This window comes from Plectropomus leopardus, chromosome 15 (genome assembly GCF_008729295.1).
Source record: "Plectropomus leopardus isolate mb chromosome 15, YSFRI_Pleo_2.0, whole genome shotgun sequence".
NCBI classification, from domain to species: Eukaryota; Metazoa; Chordata; class Actinopteri; order Perciformes; family Serranidae; genus Plectropomus; species Plectropomus leopardus.
In genome coordinates this window covers 12,039,996-12,061,672 of record NC_056477.1, presented here as the reverse complement: position 1 = coordinate 12,061,672, position 21,677 = coordinate 12,039,996, and the positions used below count along the sequence as shown (strand labels likewise).

At 39.8% G+C, this 21,677-nt stretch overlaps 1 protein-coding gene across 3 annotated transcripts in view; it reads left to right on the top strand.

Moving 5' to 3' along the window:
- Positions 1-17,948, top strand: part of LOC121954827 (SH3 and PX domain-containing protein 2A-like) — a 65,223-nt gene extending 47,275 nt beyond the window's left edge. For 2 of the 3 annotated variants that reach the window (XM_042502539.1, XM_042502537.1), the window contains exons 8-14: positions 6,424-6,537; positions 9,901-9,984; positions 13,041-13,158; positions 13,248-13,576; positions 13,734-13,783; positions 15,229-15,348; positions 15,524-17,948. In XM_042502539.1, coding sequence (XP_042358473.1) covers positions 6,424-6,537; positions 9,901-9,984; positions 13,041-13,158; positions 13,248-13,576; positions 13,734-13,783; positions 15,229-15,348; positions 15,524-17,446 — 2,738 coding nt within the window. In that variant the 3' untranslated portion in view covers positions 17,447-17,948. The remainder of the gene's footprint in view (positions 1-6,423; positions 6,538-9,900; positions 9,985-13,040; positions 13,159-13,247; positions 13,577-13,733; positions 13,784-15,228; positions 15,349-15,523) is intronic. The other variant, XM_042502538.1, reaches the window with a different exon arrangement.
- The last annotated feature ends 3,729 nt before the right edge of the window (positions 17,949-21,677 follow it).

Genomic DNA, 21,677 nt, shown 5'->3' with positions numbered 1-21,677 from the left:
ATTGTTTTTGTACCAGGCTGTAGACAGCCTCGAGTGGTCGTTTGGGGAACTGCAGTTTTTGGTACCGTGTTGGCTTCATTTTACAGCCCTGAAGGTTTTCACTCGGTTGCCAGGCAACCATAAGGGATTCCAAGAAGTTACGAGATATAACATGAGCCTCAGAGGAGCTGGTAGGCAGATTTTGTCAGCAACAGAGCCAGGCCAGCTCTTTTTGTTCCAGGCTAAACTGACCAGCTGATGGCTGTAGCCTTAGGATTTTTAGACAGCAGGGCCCTTTAAAGTTGTGTAGCCTCTTTTAGTGTCATTGTTTTGCATCTCTTTATAGTCATAATGCATCTTCTAGTATCTCTTTGTAATTGTTTTTTGTCTCTTTGAGGTAATCAAGTGTGTTTTTTAATCATTTTGTGTTCTTAGTTGTTTTGCCTTTTTTGGGTTATGTTGTGTCTCTTTGCAGTTTCTTTGCATCACTTTGTGGTCATTTCAAAGCTAGTACATGTCAATTTGAGCGACATTTTGCAGGTGAGAGCCCGGGGCTCCCTTACACTTTGGCGATCAGCTTATATGTAATTAAACCTCAAATTCATCTACCTCTGCCAGAAAGCGAATAATTACATTTTCACAAAAATGTCTTTTTTTTTAATCTTTTGTTTCATGCTGTCTAAATTAGGCTGACATCATCATTTTCTTTTCTTTTATTACAGAAATAATTGGAATCAAGAAGGCACTTAACTTCATACGACCAGAGTTTTGCAGCTCACAGCAGGCCGCCGAGGCATAAACATAGTTACAGCTCGCCCTCGGCACTGCATAAAACATCAGTTTTTTTCATGATGTCCTCCTAGCTGCATACAACAGTGTTGTCAAGACAAACCATTTGGTTTGTTCCTTCCAGAGGCAGTGACATTTGAGGTTGATGTTTGTGGTCATGATCCTATGGTGTGATGGTGTTATATGACATCTCCACCAGAGGTTTGTGGGTTTAGCTATTGTCTTATGCAACCACCGACCCCAAAACCATGGGGGTTACAAAACTAAACTCTGCTCAAATGTTTTAAAAGCTTTTTGATTTAGTCAGGATGTTGACTAAGTAGCTATAATCGTAATATTGAATAATGTTTAGCAAAGTGTATTGCCAGTCAGCAGTTGGCTGTGTTCTTTTTTTCCCTTTGTGGTTGAAGCTCTGCAGCAGCTTTCCAAGATTTATAACTTTTCCTAATGTGCATGGTGAGGCAGGGAGACATGGAGGAAAGCAGGTTATGACATACAGTAGACTGTTAAAAAAGGCAAGAGATGGTAAAAAAAAGACATAAAGATGCAGGTGTAGCTTTACAATGCCTGTATGCTTTCTTACTACTTGCACAAACACACTCCCACATGCATATTTCCAGACATAAGACATGCTTCCTTCACCTTTGTTCCTCCCACATCTGCACAGATAATCCCTGCCACCCGGAAACAAGGAAGAGTGAACACATTCATCTCTCAATTTCATTTCCATTATCTGATATTTCACCTGTCAGAGGCCACAATACACAACTTCATTCACTTAACTCACTGGACTTGTAATTTTAACTTTCTGCAAAATTGCTGTCTTTTTGGCAACAGGAGACCCAGAAAACAGCTGTTTCTTCTGTAATGATCTCAGTTGAGGGTCTGTGTCATCATGAAAAATGTAAAAATGATAACCTGTAAAAAATGAAGTTGAAATTATCCAAACATTGACAATCACATTCTCCTCCCAGGCCCCATGGAAAACTACTCCAGAAGAATTATCACAACAAAAGGTACAACACAATATAGATGTGTTGAAATATGAAGCCCTAAACATAACCTAGAGTGAATGAGTTCATGGAAGTTGTTATTTTGTGTTGCCTCTGTCCACTTACAGATCTTTTTTTGTGTAGGATTGAATTGCAGTCGCACTCTGAATGAGTATGCGATGAAAGACTTGAAGCAGGTTTCTCTTGTCTTTTTTTCTAAATTTCACATAATTGCAACCTGCCTGATATAAACCTGCAACGGCCGGGAAATCAGCGCTTGCGTAATGTGTGTGTGTTTTTAATAGTACTTTTATTGCTTCTTTTGAGGCTCAGTGAACTCAGCCTAAGCACCTGCCATATGGGAGGATTGTTGAAAAATACAGGCGAGGCGGCCCCAGCCATTAATAACAGCATATATTTACTCAGGCCTTTTAAAGTGGCACTGCGTCTTAGCTGCGTCTGTATATTCAGACTTACAGCCAAGTGCTCTCAATTAAAATACGTTCCTACACCTTAATCTTATATTTGCTTACATTGCTATAAGTGTCGCTCCGCTGAGGTGAGAATGACATTTCCACCAAGCCGGCATGTCGGTGTGAAAATAACAATTTGCAAATGTTTTTTTCTTTATTGAGCTGACGCGTTTTTTTTTTTTTTTTTTTTTTTTTTACTTCTGCCAAGCTGACCTTTCTTAATAATGGCCAGTTTAATTTAATGTAGCTGATGTTGCCCTTTGCTGGGCATTAAAGACGACACATCAAATTCATTCAAATGTTTTCAGTGACTTAATGAGATATAAAGTAGGTAAGTTATGGTATAATTAACTCATTTAAAATTATGAATCTTCAGCTTAAAGCTTTCAGCTCCACTGTGGAAAGAAAAGTCTCTATTTTGAGTCCTGAATATTATCAAGAACATTTTTTTTGTGTCTGATTTATTGATTTTGTTTAAGCCACAGGTTTGGTGCAAAGCTTCACATTAAACATTACATACATAACAGCATCCTCCTCTCTGGACTCACCCCCACTCTATGCAAAACAGGCCCATTTTATAGCTGATGATGTTTGTAGTTGTGTAACTGAGCAAGTTCATCAGTTGAATGAATCATCAGTCAAATGAATCACAGAGATTGCATGTGTAAGTTACAAAAAAACCCTGGCAGCATTTTCTTTGTAATTTCCTCCACTGAGAAAGTCATTAAGTCCATCAGCAGGATATCTCCAGCGCCTTGAGATTCCAGATATGTGCATTTGGTAGACTGATACATTCACTTAAGTCATCAGAATATGGGTTTACACTTACACTTGAAGAGATATTTCAGTGCTGTGAAGATGTTTTTGGGTTAGATGGTTTTGTTTTGTTTTTTCATAAAACTAAGCTGACAATGCAGTAGAAAGATGCAAATACTTTTGAAACTGGTGCTACATGGCCAGAGAAAAAGGGCAGAAGCATTGACTTTTGCTCAAGAGGTAGAAAACTATGCCTACCAGATGGCACTACGCCCACCAAACCAAACACTCCCACTTGAGGGTCATGTAATGCAAATTGCTTGTACAAAAACAATATGGCGACCTCATATTACAGCCAAACAGTGCTCTAAAATATGTCTCTGCAAACATTTAAGGTGAGAAATAGATGATAAAGTAACAGAATCTTGGTTTATATTTGATTGGCATGTCTAGTTTTACCGTTTCATCGAAGTTTGGTCCAAGTTTGAGAGAGAGTGAAGGAGAGTGGTGGCTCTCTCACTCAGTCTGCTTCTACCCTTTGTGTGTGTGGTGGCAGCGGGCATACAAAAATAAGAAAGAAGAATCTGCAGTTTGAGCAACAGCTGGAGATTCAGCAAAATTCACGGGTAAATCACAGAATGATGCATCTTGCGGATACAAAGCTGGTTTAAAATCAGCAAAGTATCCCTTCAGCTGTAGTATGAACCTGCCTGAGAAAGAAACCTGACATCAAATCCTATGGGCATTCTGGCAGAAATCAATGAATTGTAGTAAAAGCCGTTATGTCTTTGAACATAACAGCAGGCTGAGGAATTGTTCAGTGTTAGCAGAGGTTTGTATCTCCACTCTGGTTTGTTTTGTTGAGAGATAAGATGCCATGATCCATTAAGTATGAAATTCTCTCTGACTTTACTGAATAATTTCTCCACACAAAGCAGATGCAACCTAATGGAATAAAACACTGTGTACTTACTTTGCCTCTGCCTCAAACACCTCTGGTAATCTATAGCAACCTTTAATTGCAGCTAATTATGATGCATGACAGCAAAATTAAGGAGATAATTACAACATATTTCACTGAATCATGATTGCCTAATTTCAGGGTCTGCACTCTTGTTGCTGTTATTTCCATATTATCATCTCATCCTTTAATTAAGTGATACATCTTCTTTCTGTTTCTGTCCTTCATACTCCACTCTGCTTCTTTTTGCTAATTGTGTGCTGCTAAATTACCTCATAACTCACCATTTCTGTAGGAAAATGTCCACTGGATGTTCGGGCCAGCTGCGAAAGTGTGATGGAACACCCCTATCCTCTTTATGGGTTGTCCAGACAGCTGTCCACCATATTGTACTCCCGTTACCACAACAAATAGCGTATGTGTGGCATTCCACACAGGACAATTTTTGTGCCAGCTTTGTCACCCACAAATGTGGAATGACTTCTTGTGGAAGTGATTAAGCACAAGTTAAAATGTTCTGATTGGTGTACATATGTTCTTTTCATTTACCACAAGGCCACGCACAGGACACCTTATCAAACACAATGACCTCCTGTAATGCACTCACTTTGTTGGGATCAGATTTTTACTTTGTATGCATACCTTTCCAGCTGACTTGTTTGTCTTAAACAGTTGGCAGAACGATGCTGTCATACCCAGAGGAACCAACTCAAATCAGCAGCATCACTGCAAATGGATATTTTGGCTAGAGACAGCACATGAGAAATGCCCTGCCCACTGAAATCATGAGTGATCCTGATGAAACGCAGCTTGAACAAGACTTGAGCGAGTTGAGCTGAAGCCAGGCAGCGTTCGCTCTGATGTTATTGGCCCTGATCGTAGTTATAGATTCTGTTGGCAACACAATTAAGTTCTTCGTGTTCATGTTCATTTGTAGTTCATCCCTGTGATTTGAGATATTTGATCAGATCAGGGCTCAGTGATTAAAACAAAATACGAGTGATTTGATGGAAGATATAAACCAGGCCATGGTCACATCAGCAGATGTTATCTGTGTTCATTTTCATCTGTCATCTTAGAGATTTATTATGTGTGTGGACTCTTTGGGGTGGGAATCTTATCATAGGTCCAGATTTCATCTGCAAAAAATTTAACAAATCCTCTTATTTTTCTGTGTAAATCTATATATGAGATATTTGTTGAACATTCTGCACAGTATGTACTGGATTACAAGCAGTGAAACAATACACGAAAGTCATTTTTTGGTTCATACAGCGGTTTAGGAGTTACAGTTCAGTCCAAGTAAAGCTGTGAGAAAAATACAATTGCACAAAGGAGGATGATAATAATAATAAACTTTACTCGTAGAGCACTTTTTTATACAAGGGCTGCAGTGCAAAGTGCTTTGCAATAAAAATGCAACACAAAAGCAAAAAGACATCAAGATTAGACAATCAAAAGACAGTTGGAGATAAAATAAAAAGTGATGGTTAAAAGTACAGACATCAATAAGAATTAAAAAAAATGAAGAATAGTTAAATGATGCACCATGCAAAGAGGATGCATTTTTATTTAATTTATTTTAAACAGACAGTGGTTCAAGTGTCAAAGACAGGCAAAATCAACCTGCTGGGGTCTGAGGTAGCATTTTGCACACAGGCAACTTTGCTAGTTCACAACAGAGTTCACAACAGACTTTAAAACTGAGAGGTGTCCCTTAAGATATGAAATTGAAAATGCAAAAATACATAGGACACTAAAAAAAGTCTTGTGCATTAGGATAAATGTTTAGATTGGTAAAATCTTGTTCAAGGCACCCGAACATGTATCTTCCTTTGATCAGCATCTTTGGTTGATGCCACGAAATGTGCATTTGCATCTTGGATAAGTTTTCATTCATATCCCTTACAATAGCTGAACAACACAGACACTCCTCGTCTTATACACAACTTAGTCTCCGGTGCTGACGCATCTGACCAGAACTCATAGGCAGGTCCTCCAGCTCTGGCATTTCATTTGCGCTTGCCATGATGTGACTCACATGCTCATCCACTGCTAATAGAGTACAGCTGAAAGTTTCTAGGAGGAACCTGCACTGAATTTGTATTTGCACAGGAAGTGCAAATTCAGTGAAAATTGCTTATCATATTTTACAAGCCAATGCAAATTAGGCTTTTTGTATTTTATGCAAAATATTTTTTAAACACAGCATGACAGGAGTGAATGCAGTGAAATCCCACATGCAGTGAGAAAGACAAAACAGCCAAGAAACGCTTGCAAACAAATGGCATATATTTCCAAGTTCTGGTCTACCCTTGTCTCTGCCGTGAAAAGTTTTTAATTTTACCCTCCTTAAGTTGTAGGAACCCTGGTAACAGTTCAGTACCAATACAGGAACAGTTACGGCCATACCAATTACACTGGTACACTCTACAAAGTCGTGGTGATTTTCAGCCTCTGTGTGTTTCCACAGGTTGGTGGTTCGTCAGCACCGCGGAGGAGCAGGGTTGGGTCCCTGCCACCTATCTCAACTCCCACAGTGGCACACGGGATGACTTGGAGCTGGGTGCCTCTAAAGCTGGAGAAGGTAAGTCACTGCCTATGCCCACCCACACACAAACACAACCTCACACACTCTGTTATAAACCCACACACAGACACCACCTCTGCCCTCAATCCTCAGTCTTTTGATCTGTGACAAAATGGAGCAAACTCGCCCCAACTTCACCACTGCCGGCCCACGCTACCGGCTGCCGCCTGGCTGGTTTGAACACCTCTCTCTGTGTGCCTGCCATCATAAGCACGCTTGAACAGAGTGTAGATTCAGATCTGAGTAAACAGCAAGGAGGAGTGCCAAGAGAGAGCAGACCACAACCACTGAAGTGATGTTGTGTACAGTAATTCTCTGTACAGTAGAGATGCAGCGCGATATTAAGTGATATGACCTCCAAGGAGTGAGCTCATGAAAGAGGCATGTGTTTCTATTAGCAGTAAGGAATAAAACATGAAAATATTTCACGAGTCATGTACTTTAAATGATGCTTATCAAGCAGATCTTAGCAAGATCTGACATGAATAATGCTATTTCATGTAATGTCTGCTTATCCTTGTGGATTGCAGATAAGTTACAGTACAGTAGACAAGTGTTGATGTTATGTTTAAGCTTACTGGAGTCAGCGAGGGCTCCAAATCCCTGATAAGAAACACACCTTTATAGAGTTTGGGTTGCCAGAATATAATTCTGACACATGTGAAGCTGAAGACGGCGTCCAATATTGCAGTCATTTTGATATCCCTGTCAGATACAGCTATCAAGCCATCGTCTCATTCTTCAAGTATTTTTAATAATAGTGGAGAAGACATTTTGATCTCAGAGCAGTAGAGCTCTATTAGCCCTGACAAGTAGTGAAGCAACTGCAGCTCATTTGTTGAGATTTATGCAGCATTGTGTTAGAGAAAACCCAACAAAGTGGAGGCACGGAAATAATTAAGTCATGAATTACACTTCCAAACAAACATCGAGATTTTCCAGCACTCTGGCCAAAACATCTTTTGCTGTACAATTGCTGTACTCTATAACAATGGGACCCAGGATCCCCTCGGTGTTGTATATCTTATGACTCAAGGATGGTGCAAGAGAGAGAATACAAAAGGCTCAACGGTTTCACAGTATGTTAAATGTCCCTCTCTCCCCATTTAGACTCACAGATTACATATTTATCAACAGATTTCAGCGTGTATGCATACCGCATGTATGACCACACAGACGCAAACATCTACACACACCCTACACTCCTATCTGCTCTCTCAGAGATAGCTGAAGTTTGCTGCCAGGGGGTTTCAGGAAGGACGATCTGTCAGTCCAATTAGTGTTTATGTGTCTAGTCAGTCATGGGAATGGCATGAAACTCATAAAGCGTCTCTTTGTCAGTCCTGTGGTCTGTCAACAGTCTGTGCCACCACATTGTCACAGAAAAAAAACCACTTTTCTAAAAAAAAATGGATTTGGAATTTATGATATTTCTTTTGAAACTTGAAAGCTTAGACAGTATGAGATGTGAATTCACCCACTTATGGAAGTGAAAACACATCCTCCTCTTTCTATTTTGCCACTTTTCCACAGAAATATACACATTGCCTAAAGGAATAGTTAGACTTTCTGGGAAATATGCTTATTTGCTTTCTATTCGAGTTAAAAGAGGAGATTGTAACCAATCAAATGTCTGTGTGGTAAACATAAAACTAATACAAGCAGCCAGTTAACTTAGCGTAGCATAAACAGTGGAAACTGGGGCAAACAGCTATCCTCACTTATCGATGGGTGGACTGATTCTTCTCAGAGTATGGGTTCCTTGGAGTTGATGCATTTTCGAGTTTTGACAGCTTTTGCAAAATATGGTGTCATTTTCTCTGTGATACTCAGTTAAAGTACAAACACATGCGACAGCTGCATGCCTCACAAAACTTCTCTTCAGTGTATTACCAGTAATCTTTCACAAGTTTACATTAATATCGATAAAACCAGCTCTCTGTCGTTCTTTGAAGGGCAAATAATAGTTGTGCTGCATTCATGTGATGTCTGTTTAATCTGAAATGTGAGTTCCCAATCTTATCTCAGTCTGATCCGTTTCCTTTTGTTCTACGTTATTGTGTTGTTTAAAAACCCAGAGTCATAAATTACAACGCATCTTTTTGTAGCGTGTGTGTTGTTTCCACATTACAACTTAGAGCTCATGAACACACAGAATGATCATCTGAGGAGCAGGTAAATACAGTTGGCTGGCAAGGGTCGTGACTTGTGCCCGATTTAATTGGTCCTCACTTGTTCATTTCTTGCCATAGCTGCACTACTTTGAAAACCTTAGAGATTCATGAGCACTTAGAAGGTCAATAGGCCTATCCCGTACATACTGGACACTAAAAATAGCAGTTCATAAAGTTTTGTTTGTTAATTTTTTCCCATCACCAGCTTTGCTCAGTCTTTGTTTTGTTTTTTTTAAATCCACCTACCATCAGCTTGAAAACTCACAAATTAAAACATTATGTCTAAATAGTTTGGCTGGCAACAGCTCAGAGGCAAAAACTGGTCTGGTACATAACTCAAGTAATGATGAATTGTCTTTTTCACACACTGTTTTTGTGTATGAATAAAACAAATGAGATATAACGATAACATATTAATTTGTCAACTTTGGCTGCCCTTGAACTAAACCAAGTGAACTGTTTTCATCTGCTTCCAGTCTTTATGCTAAGCTAAGTTAACCAACGGCTCGAAGTGGCTTCATATTTATGATACAGACATGAGAGTGGTATCAGTCTTCTCCTCTAAATTTCTGCCAGAGAGCAAATAGTGTTTCCTAAAATGTCAAACTATTCCTAAGGTTTTGGAATATTGTATGATTTCTTTTTTTCAGCTGCCTAGAATAATTAATTCACACTGTCTCTCTGTTTGTGTCTGATATTCCCATCATTGGAAAGATAAAGGAGCTACTTCTTCTAAGAGAGTTCAGATCTTGTGTCACAAGTTGGCAGAAATCATTTCCATCTCCACTGTTTTACCTACAAAAGGCATAGGGAATTATAGACCTTCTGAGACACAGAGCGGCACCTCAGCTGCTCTATTAATTGGATGGCATTCCTGCAGCACCAATGTGTGTCCCAGATGCTTAACAGGATGAGAAAACCATGCTAACAACATCCTAATTACAAGCTACAGAGAAGATGTCTTGGGTTTAACACTTCCTCTGTAACCTTCATCCATCCACTCTAACTGTCCAGCGTGTTTTGCTTTGTGGTCTTGTTTTTAATGTCCTCCATGTAGCTAATAACGGGGATCATGTGGTTGGATCCATGTCATTTTCTGCGCTGTGTGTTTGTGTAACATTTGTGCTTGCTCTTCATGTCTCCCATGTTTGTTTGTCATCGTCTGGTCACCATGTGTGTCTGTCAGTTACTAAGCGGCATAAGGCTCATCTGAAGAGGCTGGACCGGAGATGGACGTTGGGGGGTGTCATCAGCCGGCAGCAGAGCCGAGGTGAAATGAGACAGATGCTGCATCACCTCCTTCCCTCCCTTTGTTATTGTTCCCCCACCCTGTCTCATTATTGTCTCTTATCACATGGCTCATCTCCTCCCTCTCCACATGCACATATTTGCGCAGCTTTTCATCCCATGTTGTCCTCCAGCAGATGCATTTATCACGTGCCACGATCCACCACAACTAACCACTAACTGACTTTAATATGAAATGAGCTTGGAAAGCAAAGGTGAAATCATCAACTTTATATACACCAATTATTGATGCTAAGCTCAAATTATGCTACAAAATTGCTCCATATAAGCGTTTTTGTTATAATTAAACACTGTGTGCCAAGACCAATCTTCCCAAAATCACAGAAAAAGAATGACCCACTCATCTGAAAGTAGTTGCGTAATAGACTCTGGAATGCCTTATGTTGCATTTTGGAGCCATATTTTGCTTTTTTACGAGCAAATGAAGCGTGTATGTAGTTTTTTAACGAATGTGTGTTTCACTAAAATGTAGCAGAAACAGACATTTATCCTGCTGTGGTGCAGATAGCAACCAATATTGACAGACAAACAAAGAAACTTATTAATCTGTCACTTATTTAGCAAGAGTCAATCACAAACTTGCACATGTTCTTTTTGCCAAGGCCAGCATTTTTTTTTTTTTTTTTTAAACTTCACTGGAGATGCGTTTGGATTGCTGACAGCGGAGTGAGGATAAGCTATTGAGTTCAGCCCCAAACTTAATGCTTGGCAGTGGATGCAGCTCTCTAGAGTGGAAGGAGAGTTGTTTCCACCCTAGGACTGAAATCCTGCTTTGTGTTTAAAAAAAAAAAGAAAAAAAGGACAGATATTTTGCTGACTCCACAAGAATAATTTATAACACTGATGCAGGCGATGCATGTTGTGGTTAACATAACATCTGATTCAGAGTTTCCCTCGGTTGCACTGCTGGATATTGTTTTGAAAGAGGCTGGTGAGAGGAAAACGTTTTAGCAGCCCCAACACAAAAAGGCCGGAAGAACGAGGAAAAAAAGGAAAATAAAGCCTACAGAAATATCCTTATCCGCGCAGACTACTCTAGTTTTTGCAACTAAGGGATTCACTATCCCACAACCACTCAGCTCCTTCAAAACCTCGGAAATGGGTGGAGAAAAGGAAAATTTGTCACAAGAATGTTGCTTCATGTTTACCAACTGGGAGGACAGCATATAGAGCTTTTTATGTCCTTGTCGTCTTTTTGAACACACCTCTTCTAGCAGTGCTGTCTGTGTTTAGACAAGAATTACAATAATGACAGGAAATGATGTCTTTGCTCTGCCCCCTGGCCTCATGGGAATGCATAAATCAGCATGCAGCCTCTGCTCTCTATTATGTGCTGAGGTTGGAGATGCTTGCTGCCACAATGCTGAGGATGCTGTTAGGATGCGAGCTGGACCCATGTGCTGTAGTTCCCCTTAGTCATTACCCATAATAAATAGCAGTGAATTAGTCATGTTAAAGTGGTTGATATTTGATCATTTGATCAACATTTGATCATATTTTGAGGAAAATGCACAAGTGCTAGTTATTTATTGGACTTTATTGGGCAGGTAGAAGGTAGATTTATTAGTGATTTTTTTACACATAGTTTATAAAAAGAAATTAAGATTTGTCTTTGATCCTGGTACATCTTTGGAGTCTGAAGGATGAGTTGTTTAAAATCACCTGCTACTATGATGAATTTAATTCATTTGGTTGCAAGGGCATGTTGCTGCTGATGTCATCTCTGCAATGCATTTTTTGAATTTGCATCAGAGTCTTGTGTCCTGTTGGCCCAAAACAAGGTCCGCCAATCCAGTGCAATAGCTTGATCCAGGATATTAGGGGTTAACCATGTCTCTGCGAAGATGTTCTCAGAGCAGTCTCTGATTTCCTGTTGCTGAGTGAGCCTCAATCACATCTTATCCACTTATTTTTTCCTGTGACCGGACATCAGCCAGAAGAAGGTTTGGTAGAGGAACAACTCTTGGTCCCAGTCGGGTCAGCCTCGCCCTGATGCCGGCTCTCCTCCCTCTCTGCATCCGGTGCTTTCAGTTTTGCTTCTCCCCTCTGGTCTGACTGACCGCTCGGCATCTTGAGCTCTGTTCGACTCAGTCCAAAACCCACAAACGACAAATGACAAATTCATGTCTACAGCATGATTCTCCTTTTTCTCCACCCATCCACATTTGCATCGTTAGAAATAGTAGTTAGGAAATGATGGATATGCATGGACAGGCGAAAACCTGCTGCACAGGATGTGAGGTGTTTTTTTATTCACCCCTGCTCTGCCTTATTCCGCCTCTGATAGATTTACCCTGACATTCTTTTCCTAATCCTAACCAGTCCCACTCCTTCTGCCTAAAATTAGTCAGCCCTACCAACAAAGACAATGAGTACTTATCAGAGTGAGAGTGGGATGGGTCATGCCTTTGCCATCTTAGATTTAAAAAACTGAAAACACAGGACCTCCTTTAAAGGGTGTGTTAATGATGTTACTTCACTCTGGCCATGCATACACTCAAGACCCGTGTGGGTGCATCAAGCATAAACAAATACAAAGATTGAATTTTTTGCTGTGATATTTTGAAAAGCAATAACCAATATACACATCTGTGTAACATGAGAGAAATATGCACAATGACAAAATATTTTTTGGAAATGCAAGAATGAATTATGTTCTGTAGTTATTCACTGCATTATAACATTTTCTTAGTTCCATAAAGAAAAATATCGATAAATCTATTGTGCCAAAGAACATTTACAACACACAGTGCATCTACTCACACATCTGGCTGCCGAACGAACTGCCAGAAACCAGAACAGTTCCAGTCTGTTTTAAAGCTCCAGTATCATATCTCAAAACTGGTGCTAGTAAATCACAAAATTATCTATCATTGTTTATATGTTAACCATTACTTCTTATTATTGCAGTGTAATCATATATATATAAAGTCTACAGAAAGGATTTATAGAATTATTTTGTTTTCACTGCCTTCATAATCCTAGCTTTGTTGTTATTCTCTGCTCTTGCTTTTGCAGAAGAGAAGTATATAACTGTGCAGCCCTACACCAGCGAGGGCAAGGATGAAATTGCTTTTGAGAAAGGCGTCATTGTGGAGGTGATTCAGAAGAACTTGGAAGGCTGGTGGTTTGTCAGGTAAAATTATGCTCACCTGCCTTAGACACATTTTACTTCTTTCATTACAAAAGGCTTATGCTTTTTATTTATATCACCTCACTCTGCAGGTACCAGGATAAAGAGGGCTGGGCTCCAGCCTCTTACCTGAAAAAGATTAAGGATGATCTCTCTCCCCGCAAGAAGACAGTGACAGGCCCAGTGGAGATCATTGGAAACATCATGGAGATCAGTAACCTGCTTAATAAGAAGGCCTTGAGTGAGAAAGATGTGCAGATTGAAGGAGTCCCAGAGAGCCCCCAGGTGGCCAAGAAGGAGATCAGCCTGCCAATTCCGTGTGCTGACTCCAGCCCTGTCAATGCCCCGCAGGATGGAAAAAGTAAAGCAGAGCCTGCTTCACCAGCTGTAGCCCGCATTGCTCCTCATCGGGTGGAAATTGGTTAGTCAGGTCACAGGGAATGTTTTGTCAGTCTACAAATGTAGAATACTAATTACTCAGTTTCAAACTTTAAAAAAATCAATTTCTTTATAAATGTCTGTTCTTAAATGCAACCAAACATTTATGTATGTGCTTTCTCTCTGTGATTGTTTCACAGGTTCCCCAGTTCTCAGGCAAAAACCTCCTCCTCGAAGAGATGCAACCCTGGTAATTGTTTGATATTTTAGTCATCGATTCTCTCCTCTCGTCATCCATCGCTCTAGTTAATGGTCATGCACAGGACTTTAATATCCGTGGCCTTTCCTTTATACAAACCATTTGCAGCAGACAATAAGCTCAGGTGGAAGAAGAATCTAGATTCTTTATTTAAAGAGTAACAAAACCCCAGTTGAAAAGCATTATTGATTTTATTTAGTAGTGTTGTTGTTTGATTCAGGTCCAACTCTTGACATTTGAGTGGAAAGTTAGTTTGTTAGATCTTTATTACGAACATGGAAAATAAAATAAGACAACAAAAATAGATTATAAACAAGAAAAAAAGCAACATTTAGCTAACAAGCATAAGTATCCATGTCTGAAAAGGAGTAGGAGGAAGTGAATACTTATCAATCCTACCCACTTTTTTCAGTTATGTATATATATACATACCAGCCCTGCCCATTTTTGAGACATTTTTCACATTCCAGGGAGGAGACATTTAAGCCAAAAGTAGTGTGTTTAGTTACTCTTTAAAGGTCCAGTTTGTCTCATAACTATACAATCACCTGCACCCAAGAATCAATGTGTTTTTATGAACTTGGAATGAGCAATTTACAACTACATACAGAGTGGGTATTTTTCTTTGGAGTGCGGCATGTCGTTTTTACAGTAGCCCAGAATGGACAAACCAAACACTGACTTTACTGTTTTCGTGTTGGCCACCATAGTTTTTCTCCATGGTTGGCTCATGGGAGAACTTTGAGTTCTGTGACTTCAACACTAAATGCCACTAAATGCAACACACTAGATTTTAAAATACAAACACCAATACATTAGTGTAAAAAAATGTAATTACAAGTAAATGTTTTGCTTTCAGAATCCCACTTAATTAGAAAAAATATCAGACAAACATACATTAAGTATCAAAGGTAAAAGTACTTCAGTTTTGCTGAAAATGTCTCAATGCAGCAATGCAGTAACTGGTCAATATGGTGATGGAGTTTTTACTACTTATATAAAGTTAGTTATTTTAGTGTGTTAGGTCCCAACATCGAGGGTAGGCCCTTTTTTAAGTCTCACAAGTTGAATCTGAGGGGTCTTCAAATGATTAATAGGGTAGAAAAGAAGAAAAAACATGTTGCTCAAACATTTATTTAAATGAAACCATCTGTTGTAGTCAGCAGGTGAAAGCTGTTGTTGCTGGAAACCCTAATGGCTTCTGAAAACGTTACAAGGGGCCTCAATCAGTTTTTTGTTTTGTTTTGCATTTTATCATATGCTTTTTAATATCAGTGGAGTAAAAGGGTACAATATTTTCCCTCTCATACTTAAAACAGCATGAAAAGGAAAAACTTGAGTAAAGCATAAGTACCTCAAAACTATACCTGAGTACCCCTGAATTACCCTTCACCACTGACAGTATGGCTAACAGTGTCAAATTCTTATGTGTTCAGGGATTTCAGTTGCCATCCCCACCAGAGGCCCCTACAGTGGAAGCAGAGTATTACACCATCGCAGATTTCCAATCCTGTATATCTGATGGTATCACATTCAATGGAGGACAGAAAGCAGAGGTAAGCACTCTTTTCAAGGTAAATTTCAGTACCACGACATGTATCTCTGTATCGATTTATTCACTATAGCTCAGTAAAAACTCTGCCCTCTCAGTGAAAAAAATCTTAATCATATTTAAATGTTTGAAAATGCTATGACATAAAGACTAACCTCTTTTTTGAATCTGTATCTTAGGTGATTGAGAAGAACTCTGGTGGATGGTGGTATGTCCAGATAGGAGAGAAAGAGGGCTGGGCTCCCTGCTCCTACATTGACAAACGTAAAAAGCCCAACCTGAATCGCAGAACAAGCACACTGTGCCGCCCAAAAGTTCCACCCCCAGCTCCCCCTGTCAAAAAACAAGACTCAGTAGAGACAGCACCTCCCAGCAGCCCTGGCTCTGAAGCTCCAGAGTCCCCCGTGTCTCCTGGAAGGCCGGTGTATGAGGAGCCAGAATATGACGTCCCTGCCATCGGAGATCTGGACATGGAGTCTGAGTTTGAGTTTCTGAGGGGAGAAGGTTCCTTGGTGGATGTGAAAAACGAGGACACCTCTTCCGAGAAAGGATCCCACCTGTCCTCCAAGCCTTCTCCTGCTTCATCGCTCCACAGCGCCTCCTTCAAGATGTGTGAGTCATTTGAAGATGGCCATGAGGCCGAGGGGGAGGCGGAGGGAGAGGAAGAGTGCATCTATGAGAATGACGGCTTCCGGCCATTCAGGGAGACACCAGAGCGGCAGTGCAGCAAGGACTCAAATTCCTCCAAGACAAGTGTTCTGTCAGAAACCAGCAAGACTGCAAACCCGACATCAGGTGGGCGGAGACCTGCAGGCAACAAGCTGAAGATCGACTTGAACGGGAGCCTATTTTCAACCAAAGCCGAGGAGGCGTCCAGTCCTAAATCTGCCTCCAATGTGCCCAGCCCAGATCTATCCAAGAAAGACCAGGAAGACAGCAAAGCATCCTCTTCCATGAAGTCGTCCTCTAAACTAAAGCCGGTGGTGCGGCCTAAACCACAACTAGCCAAGGCGTCGAGTGCAGAGAAGATGGACATCAGCACCTTGAGAAGACAGTTGCGACCAACAGGGCAGCTGAAGAACGGCACCAAAACCAAAGGCGAGGACTCTGAGACAGCTTCTGTCATCTCCTCGGAGGACTCCTTCTCCTCTCAGAGCACATCCGATCTCTCCTCCATCTATTCTAAAGGCAGCCGAGGAGACTCTGACCTGGAGGGCTGCAGCCTGTATCGCACCACAGATCCCTACGAGAGAGTCCAAGAGTCTGAGCTCAGCTTCCCTGCTGGAGTGGAGGTGGAAGTACTGGAGAAGCAGGAGAGTGGCTGGTGGTATATCCGCTGGGGGGACACAGAGGGCTGGGCTCCGACTTACTTTTTAGAGCCTGTCAAGCAACAAGATGACATGGCAGGGTCCGAATCCGAGGGCACCCCGACGAAACCTGGAAGCCTGAGCAAGTCCAACAGCCTGGAGAAGAACGAACAAAGGGTGCAGGCGTTGAATAACATCAACCAAAACCTGAAGAAGGTCACTCCACCCATCCCCTCCAAGCCTCCGGGCGGCCTCTCAAAACCCATCGGCCTGTTCGGCTCACGAAAACAGAACAGCACCAAACAGCAGCAGGTGGTCAGACCTCAGTCTGTCTTCATATCAGCCCCGATCAGGGACGGCCCCAGCCCTGTCGGCTCTCTCAGGAGAAACGAGTCCCTCAACTCCACTGACCACCCTCGGGCCAGCCCCACAGTGCGACGCAACGCCTCCTTTGGCACCGTGCCACGCAGCCTGGCGCCAAACAACATAGCACTGCCCAACAGGAACAGATCTGGTACTGGCAGCTCCGAATCTCTTGGCCTCGGCTCTCAGAAGAATGCCCTCCCTGTGTCTACAGTGAAACCCAAACCCCACATCATCCATAACAACCTCAGAGAGGTGTATGTCTCCATTGCAGATTACCATGGCGATGAGGAAACCATGGGATTCCCAGAGGGGACGAGTCTGGAGGTCCTGGACAGAAACCCCAATGGATGGTGGTACTGCAAGGTTCTGGACAATGGGAGACCGAGAAAAGGATGGGTGCCCTCAAATTACCTCGAGAAAAAGCACTAGCACTCATGTGCGGAGCCGGCAGGACTCAGAACACGCGTGTAAAGACTACTCAGATTTATTTTGTGATAAAAAGGCTAACCCTAAGACTTTAAGCAAGGACTGAAATCTTACCCGGTACCTTTGCCAAAACGAGCAGCCAGATCAAATTGTGACTTTGAAATGAAACGAGACATCTGGTAAAATGAGTCCACATGATTCTTTGCCTGAGAAGTTGCATTAGGGGCAAGATATTGGGACTGAACCCTTTGAAACCTGGAGCAGCATCACTTTTCTTGTGCTGCTTCAGACGCTGTCATAGACAGTATTTAACCCTTTGGACCCCGAGCAAATTGGTACGATTTTTTCAAGAATATGGGAAAAAAAGGCACTGAGAAACTTGGTAAGAAATGTTCCATAAATTGCAAAAAACTTGTAGAATTAAAAGAGAAAATTTCTAGTGAAAAAAGCTTGGAAAAATCTATATTTATAATTATATTTAAAATGTTGCAAAATCAGTAAGCACATTTTCCAGGTCATTTCCTTGTTTTTTTTGTTTTTTTTTTAATTGTCAGGTAATTTTCTTCTTCTTTTTACTAATTTTTTGCTCATTTTTGGGCCATTTCTACTTTCATTTCTTGTTGTTTTCTTCCTGTGTTTTTCAAAGAAATCAAGCCAATTTGCTCAGGTTTCAAAAGGATAAAGATGCAGCCAAAGAGAAGACCAGAACACGGAAGAATGATTTTATGATATTCTTCAGTGGTTACCTTTAACTTGAACTAAGATGTCATTTTGTGTCCAGTCCTTGAACCTTTCTCTGTAAGTTTTATAATGTCATTTAAAAAAAAAAACTTTTTAAGCATTTAAAGCTTACTGCATGTTTGAAACGATTCATTATCCTGATGATGCCTTGAGCTATTGAAGTTAAACCTTTTTTTCCTCCTTTCAATCAAAGAAAATCTCAGTTGTTGCCAAAGCTGCTTGTGTTAGTCTCACCATGGTGCTGTCTGTTTGCATGTTTTTTTAATCTCTTTATACTGTATGTCACCTTTATGTGAAGTATTTTATCCATTTAATTGTGTAATATTGTCCTAATGAAACAATTTGTGAGCATCTCTGATCATCACAGTGTTTTCTTACACTTAAATGTAAAAACAATCCCTGATGATCACCCCTCAAATTTTTTTTTGCTTTCATTTCAGAGGCAAATGTCCAAATTAAAACTTCTCTAATGTCAGATAATTATATTTATTCAATACTTAAAAATCATATTATTGCTTATTTTATTATTATTGTAAGGAATTTGCTGATAAAACCAATTTCACAACCGCTTAAACATTTCTAATAACTGCTCTTTTAATAATTGTAACATTTTGAATTTCTGCTGGGCAGTAAATTTGACTCAACTCTTCAGTAGTTCTGGGATGCTCACTTTTGTTTTATGTTAACTGTGTGACCAGTGATGATAACTGAAGTGCCAAAAGAATTAATTAAATAAATGCACTTTTGAACAATGATTAGTACTTTATTTTCTTAAAGTTTTCATCTCTCGTAGTTACTTTTCCCCTCACATAAGCTTTGGTCCATGATTCCAGTGTTTCCAGACCTTCACATATAGTTTATTCACAGATTCAATAAATAAATAGAAATACAAACATGATTTCAAGTAAAATTAGACGTGTGAAATGGGACACACTGAAATGCTATTCAAAGCTTGTAAACAGGAGCCCAGACATTAAAAGACTTCTCTGTCGTGTGCTCCCACAGCGCAGTTAAATCAACTCGAGCACCACTTCATCTACACCACTGTCATGCTCCAGTTAGTTTCTTACGAATGGACTTTAAACTGGCTGTTATTTGACAATAGTGACTATACAATATGAAAGGGGGCCCAGTGTGTTTTTATACAGTAGAGTGACTGGTATTAATGTTTAAGTTGTTAGCATTTGTACCACAAGGGGCAGAAACTGGACATTTTAACAGTTTATCTGTTACTTTAAGTCTGTTATACTCATCTCATACAGCCCGATAATATGCCCAGTGTCCTGCAGACTTTTTTTTTTCAAGGTACAAGGTAGATTTATTAGTCATTTTTAAAGGTAGTTTTACAGAATGACTAATAAATCTACCTTGTACCTTGGAAAAAAAAAAATTTAATTTAAATTTGTCCTTCAATTCTGCTACATCTTTTGGAGTCAAAGGAAAAAGGTTCAGTGTGTAGGCATTAGGGGGATATATTGGCAGAAATTGAATATAATATTTAACAATGTGCTCAGTTTCAATTCAAAGCATCCTATTTAGAGAGGTCAATTTGCACAAAAAGTTTGCAAATATACACAAATTTACAAATGATTGATGAATATACAAATGTAGCATGAATATAATTAGTGCATTTCCATAACAAGTACAGACATTGCTCTTCTCCAGGATATTTTAAATTATATTTAAAAATTTATAAAAAAATATATATAAATATATGAAAATCGCATTTAGCCATCATTTGTATTGTCAATGTAATTGTGTTTATCAAATATGTTTGCTATCATAATAAGTATTATGATAATTATTATTAAGTATTATTAGAAGTTTGTTATTATTATTAACCCAATGAAATCCAAGAAATATATCGGAAGAAGGCAATAAGCTATGGAAGAGGAAATACCAAAAAATGAAAAAAGATACTAGTCTAAAGTACGTTAGAAGTAAGTTAAAAACAAACAACAAAAAAGCAAGCAAGGCAAACAAAACTTGAAAAATGTACTAAAATTAATTTTGTAACATCATTTTTAAAATGTAATTATGATAATTATAAATACAGATTTTCCCTAAACATTTTTTCTCAAGCACTTAAAAAAAGAGCTTTCTAAATCTATCATTTTTTTTTTTCTTTTCAATTTGTGGATTTTTTCTTACCAAACTGCTTAATGCATTTTTTCCACAGTAAAAAAATAATAATAATAATAATAATAACAACAAAACAAAACAAACAATACTACTACTACTACTACTACTACTACTAATAATAATAATAATAATAAAATAAAATCAGGGTTTAAAGGTTTAAATGGGCTGAAAGGCGTCTGAAATCATCACAAGCAAAGTTATGACACTCCGGGTTTCAAAGGGTTAAAAGAGCAGGGGGGGGGGGGGTAAGGGGGGGGGGGTTGCTCTTTTTTTTCCGGGAGGGGCGTGAGGGAGCGTGATTGACAGCACCTGTCAGAGTGACACCGGCGTTTCACCGAAGAGGAACAGGAAACAAAGTTACTCTGTGGCCTTCAGGCACATATCATGGACAGACAGCATGTTAGTGATGCTGGAGACTAAAGACTCACACCAGCGTCCACCTGGACCCAAGTGACTTCTGCAGGTAAGTTTTCATGCTGTTAAACGATTGTATGTGTGCACCGTGCTGCAGCTGAGCAGCTAATCTGCTAATGTGGCCTGCACGCTGACGTTAGCAGTGCTGTTTTCCCTGGTGGATGTTTGTTTGCTGGACAACATGTGTCTTCATGTATGTAAATCATCACCTTTTTCCGCCACTTGATGTCTGATTATTTTCTCAGAGTTAAACACAAGTGATTTAGAGCGCGTGTTTATGCTGTAGCAGACAAATAAAAGCCTTTTTAATTTGACTTTAATGGTCCACATGTGGCATTTTGTGTGGCACTACCGTTTATGAAAGTCATGTGAGGAGGGAGTGCTAATCATCTGCTGAATTAATTGCAAATTAATGTGGCGGATAATAAACACTTTAATGAAAACGTATCGCAGGCCATAATCACTGCTAATGTTAAGCCTCTCAGTCGCGTTGCATTAAAAGCTTTCTGCAGCGGAATAAGGCGGAGATCTCAGTCTTCATTGTGTTTATATCCAACGTTAACTGACATCTGTGCATATGCAACACAGCTCAAGTGTTTGACCAGCTGCATGCTGTTATGCAAATAATTTAGATCACACTTGGTTGCCTGACATCCCTTTCATTTCTTACCCATAACAATGAGCCAGATAGTGGTGCAGTTCACTTAGGCTGGCCTCCTCTGGCAGCTCGGGCCTCAGGAGAATCTGTGTTGTGTCTCACTGTTTCCCAATCGATATGTTTCCTCCTATATAGACCTGACCTAAACCCTTACTTTTTATGGTTTGATACTTACACCACTTATAACTTTATAGTTTTAATATGAAACTAAGTGTGTTTTAATCATTCTATCACTTTTTTTCTTGAGCATTTCATTTTTATATTGAATTTGTCTTTTAT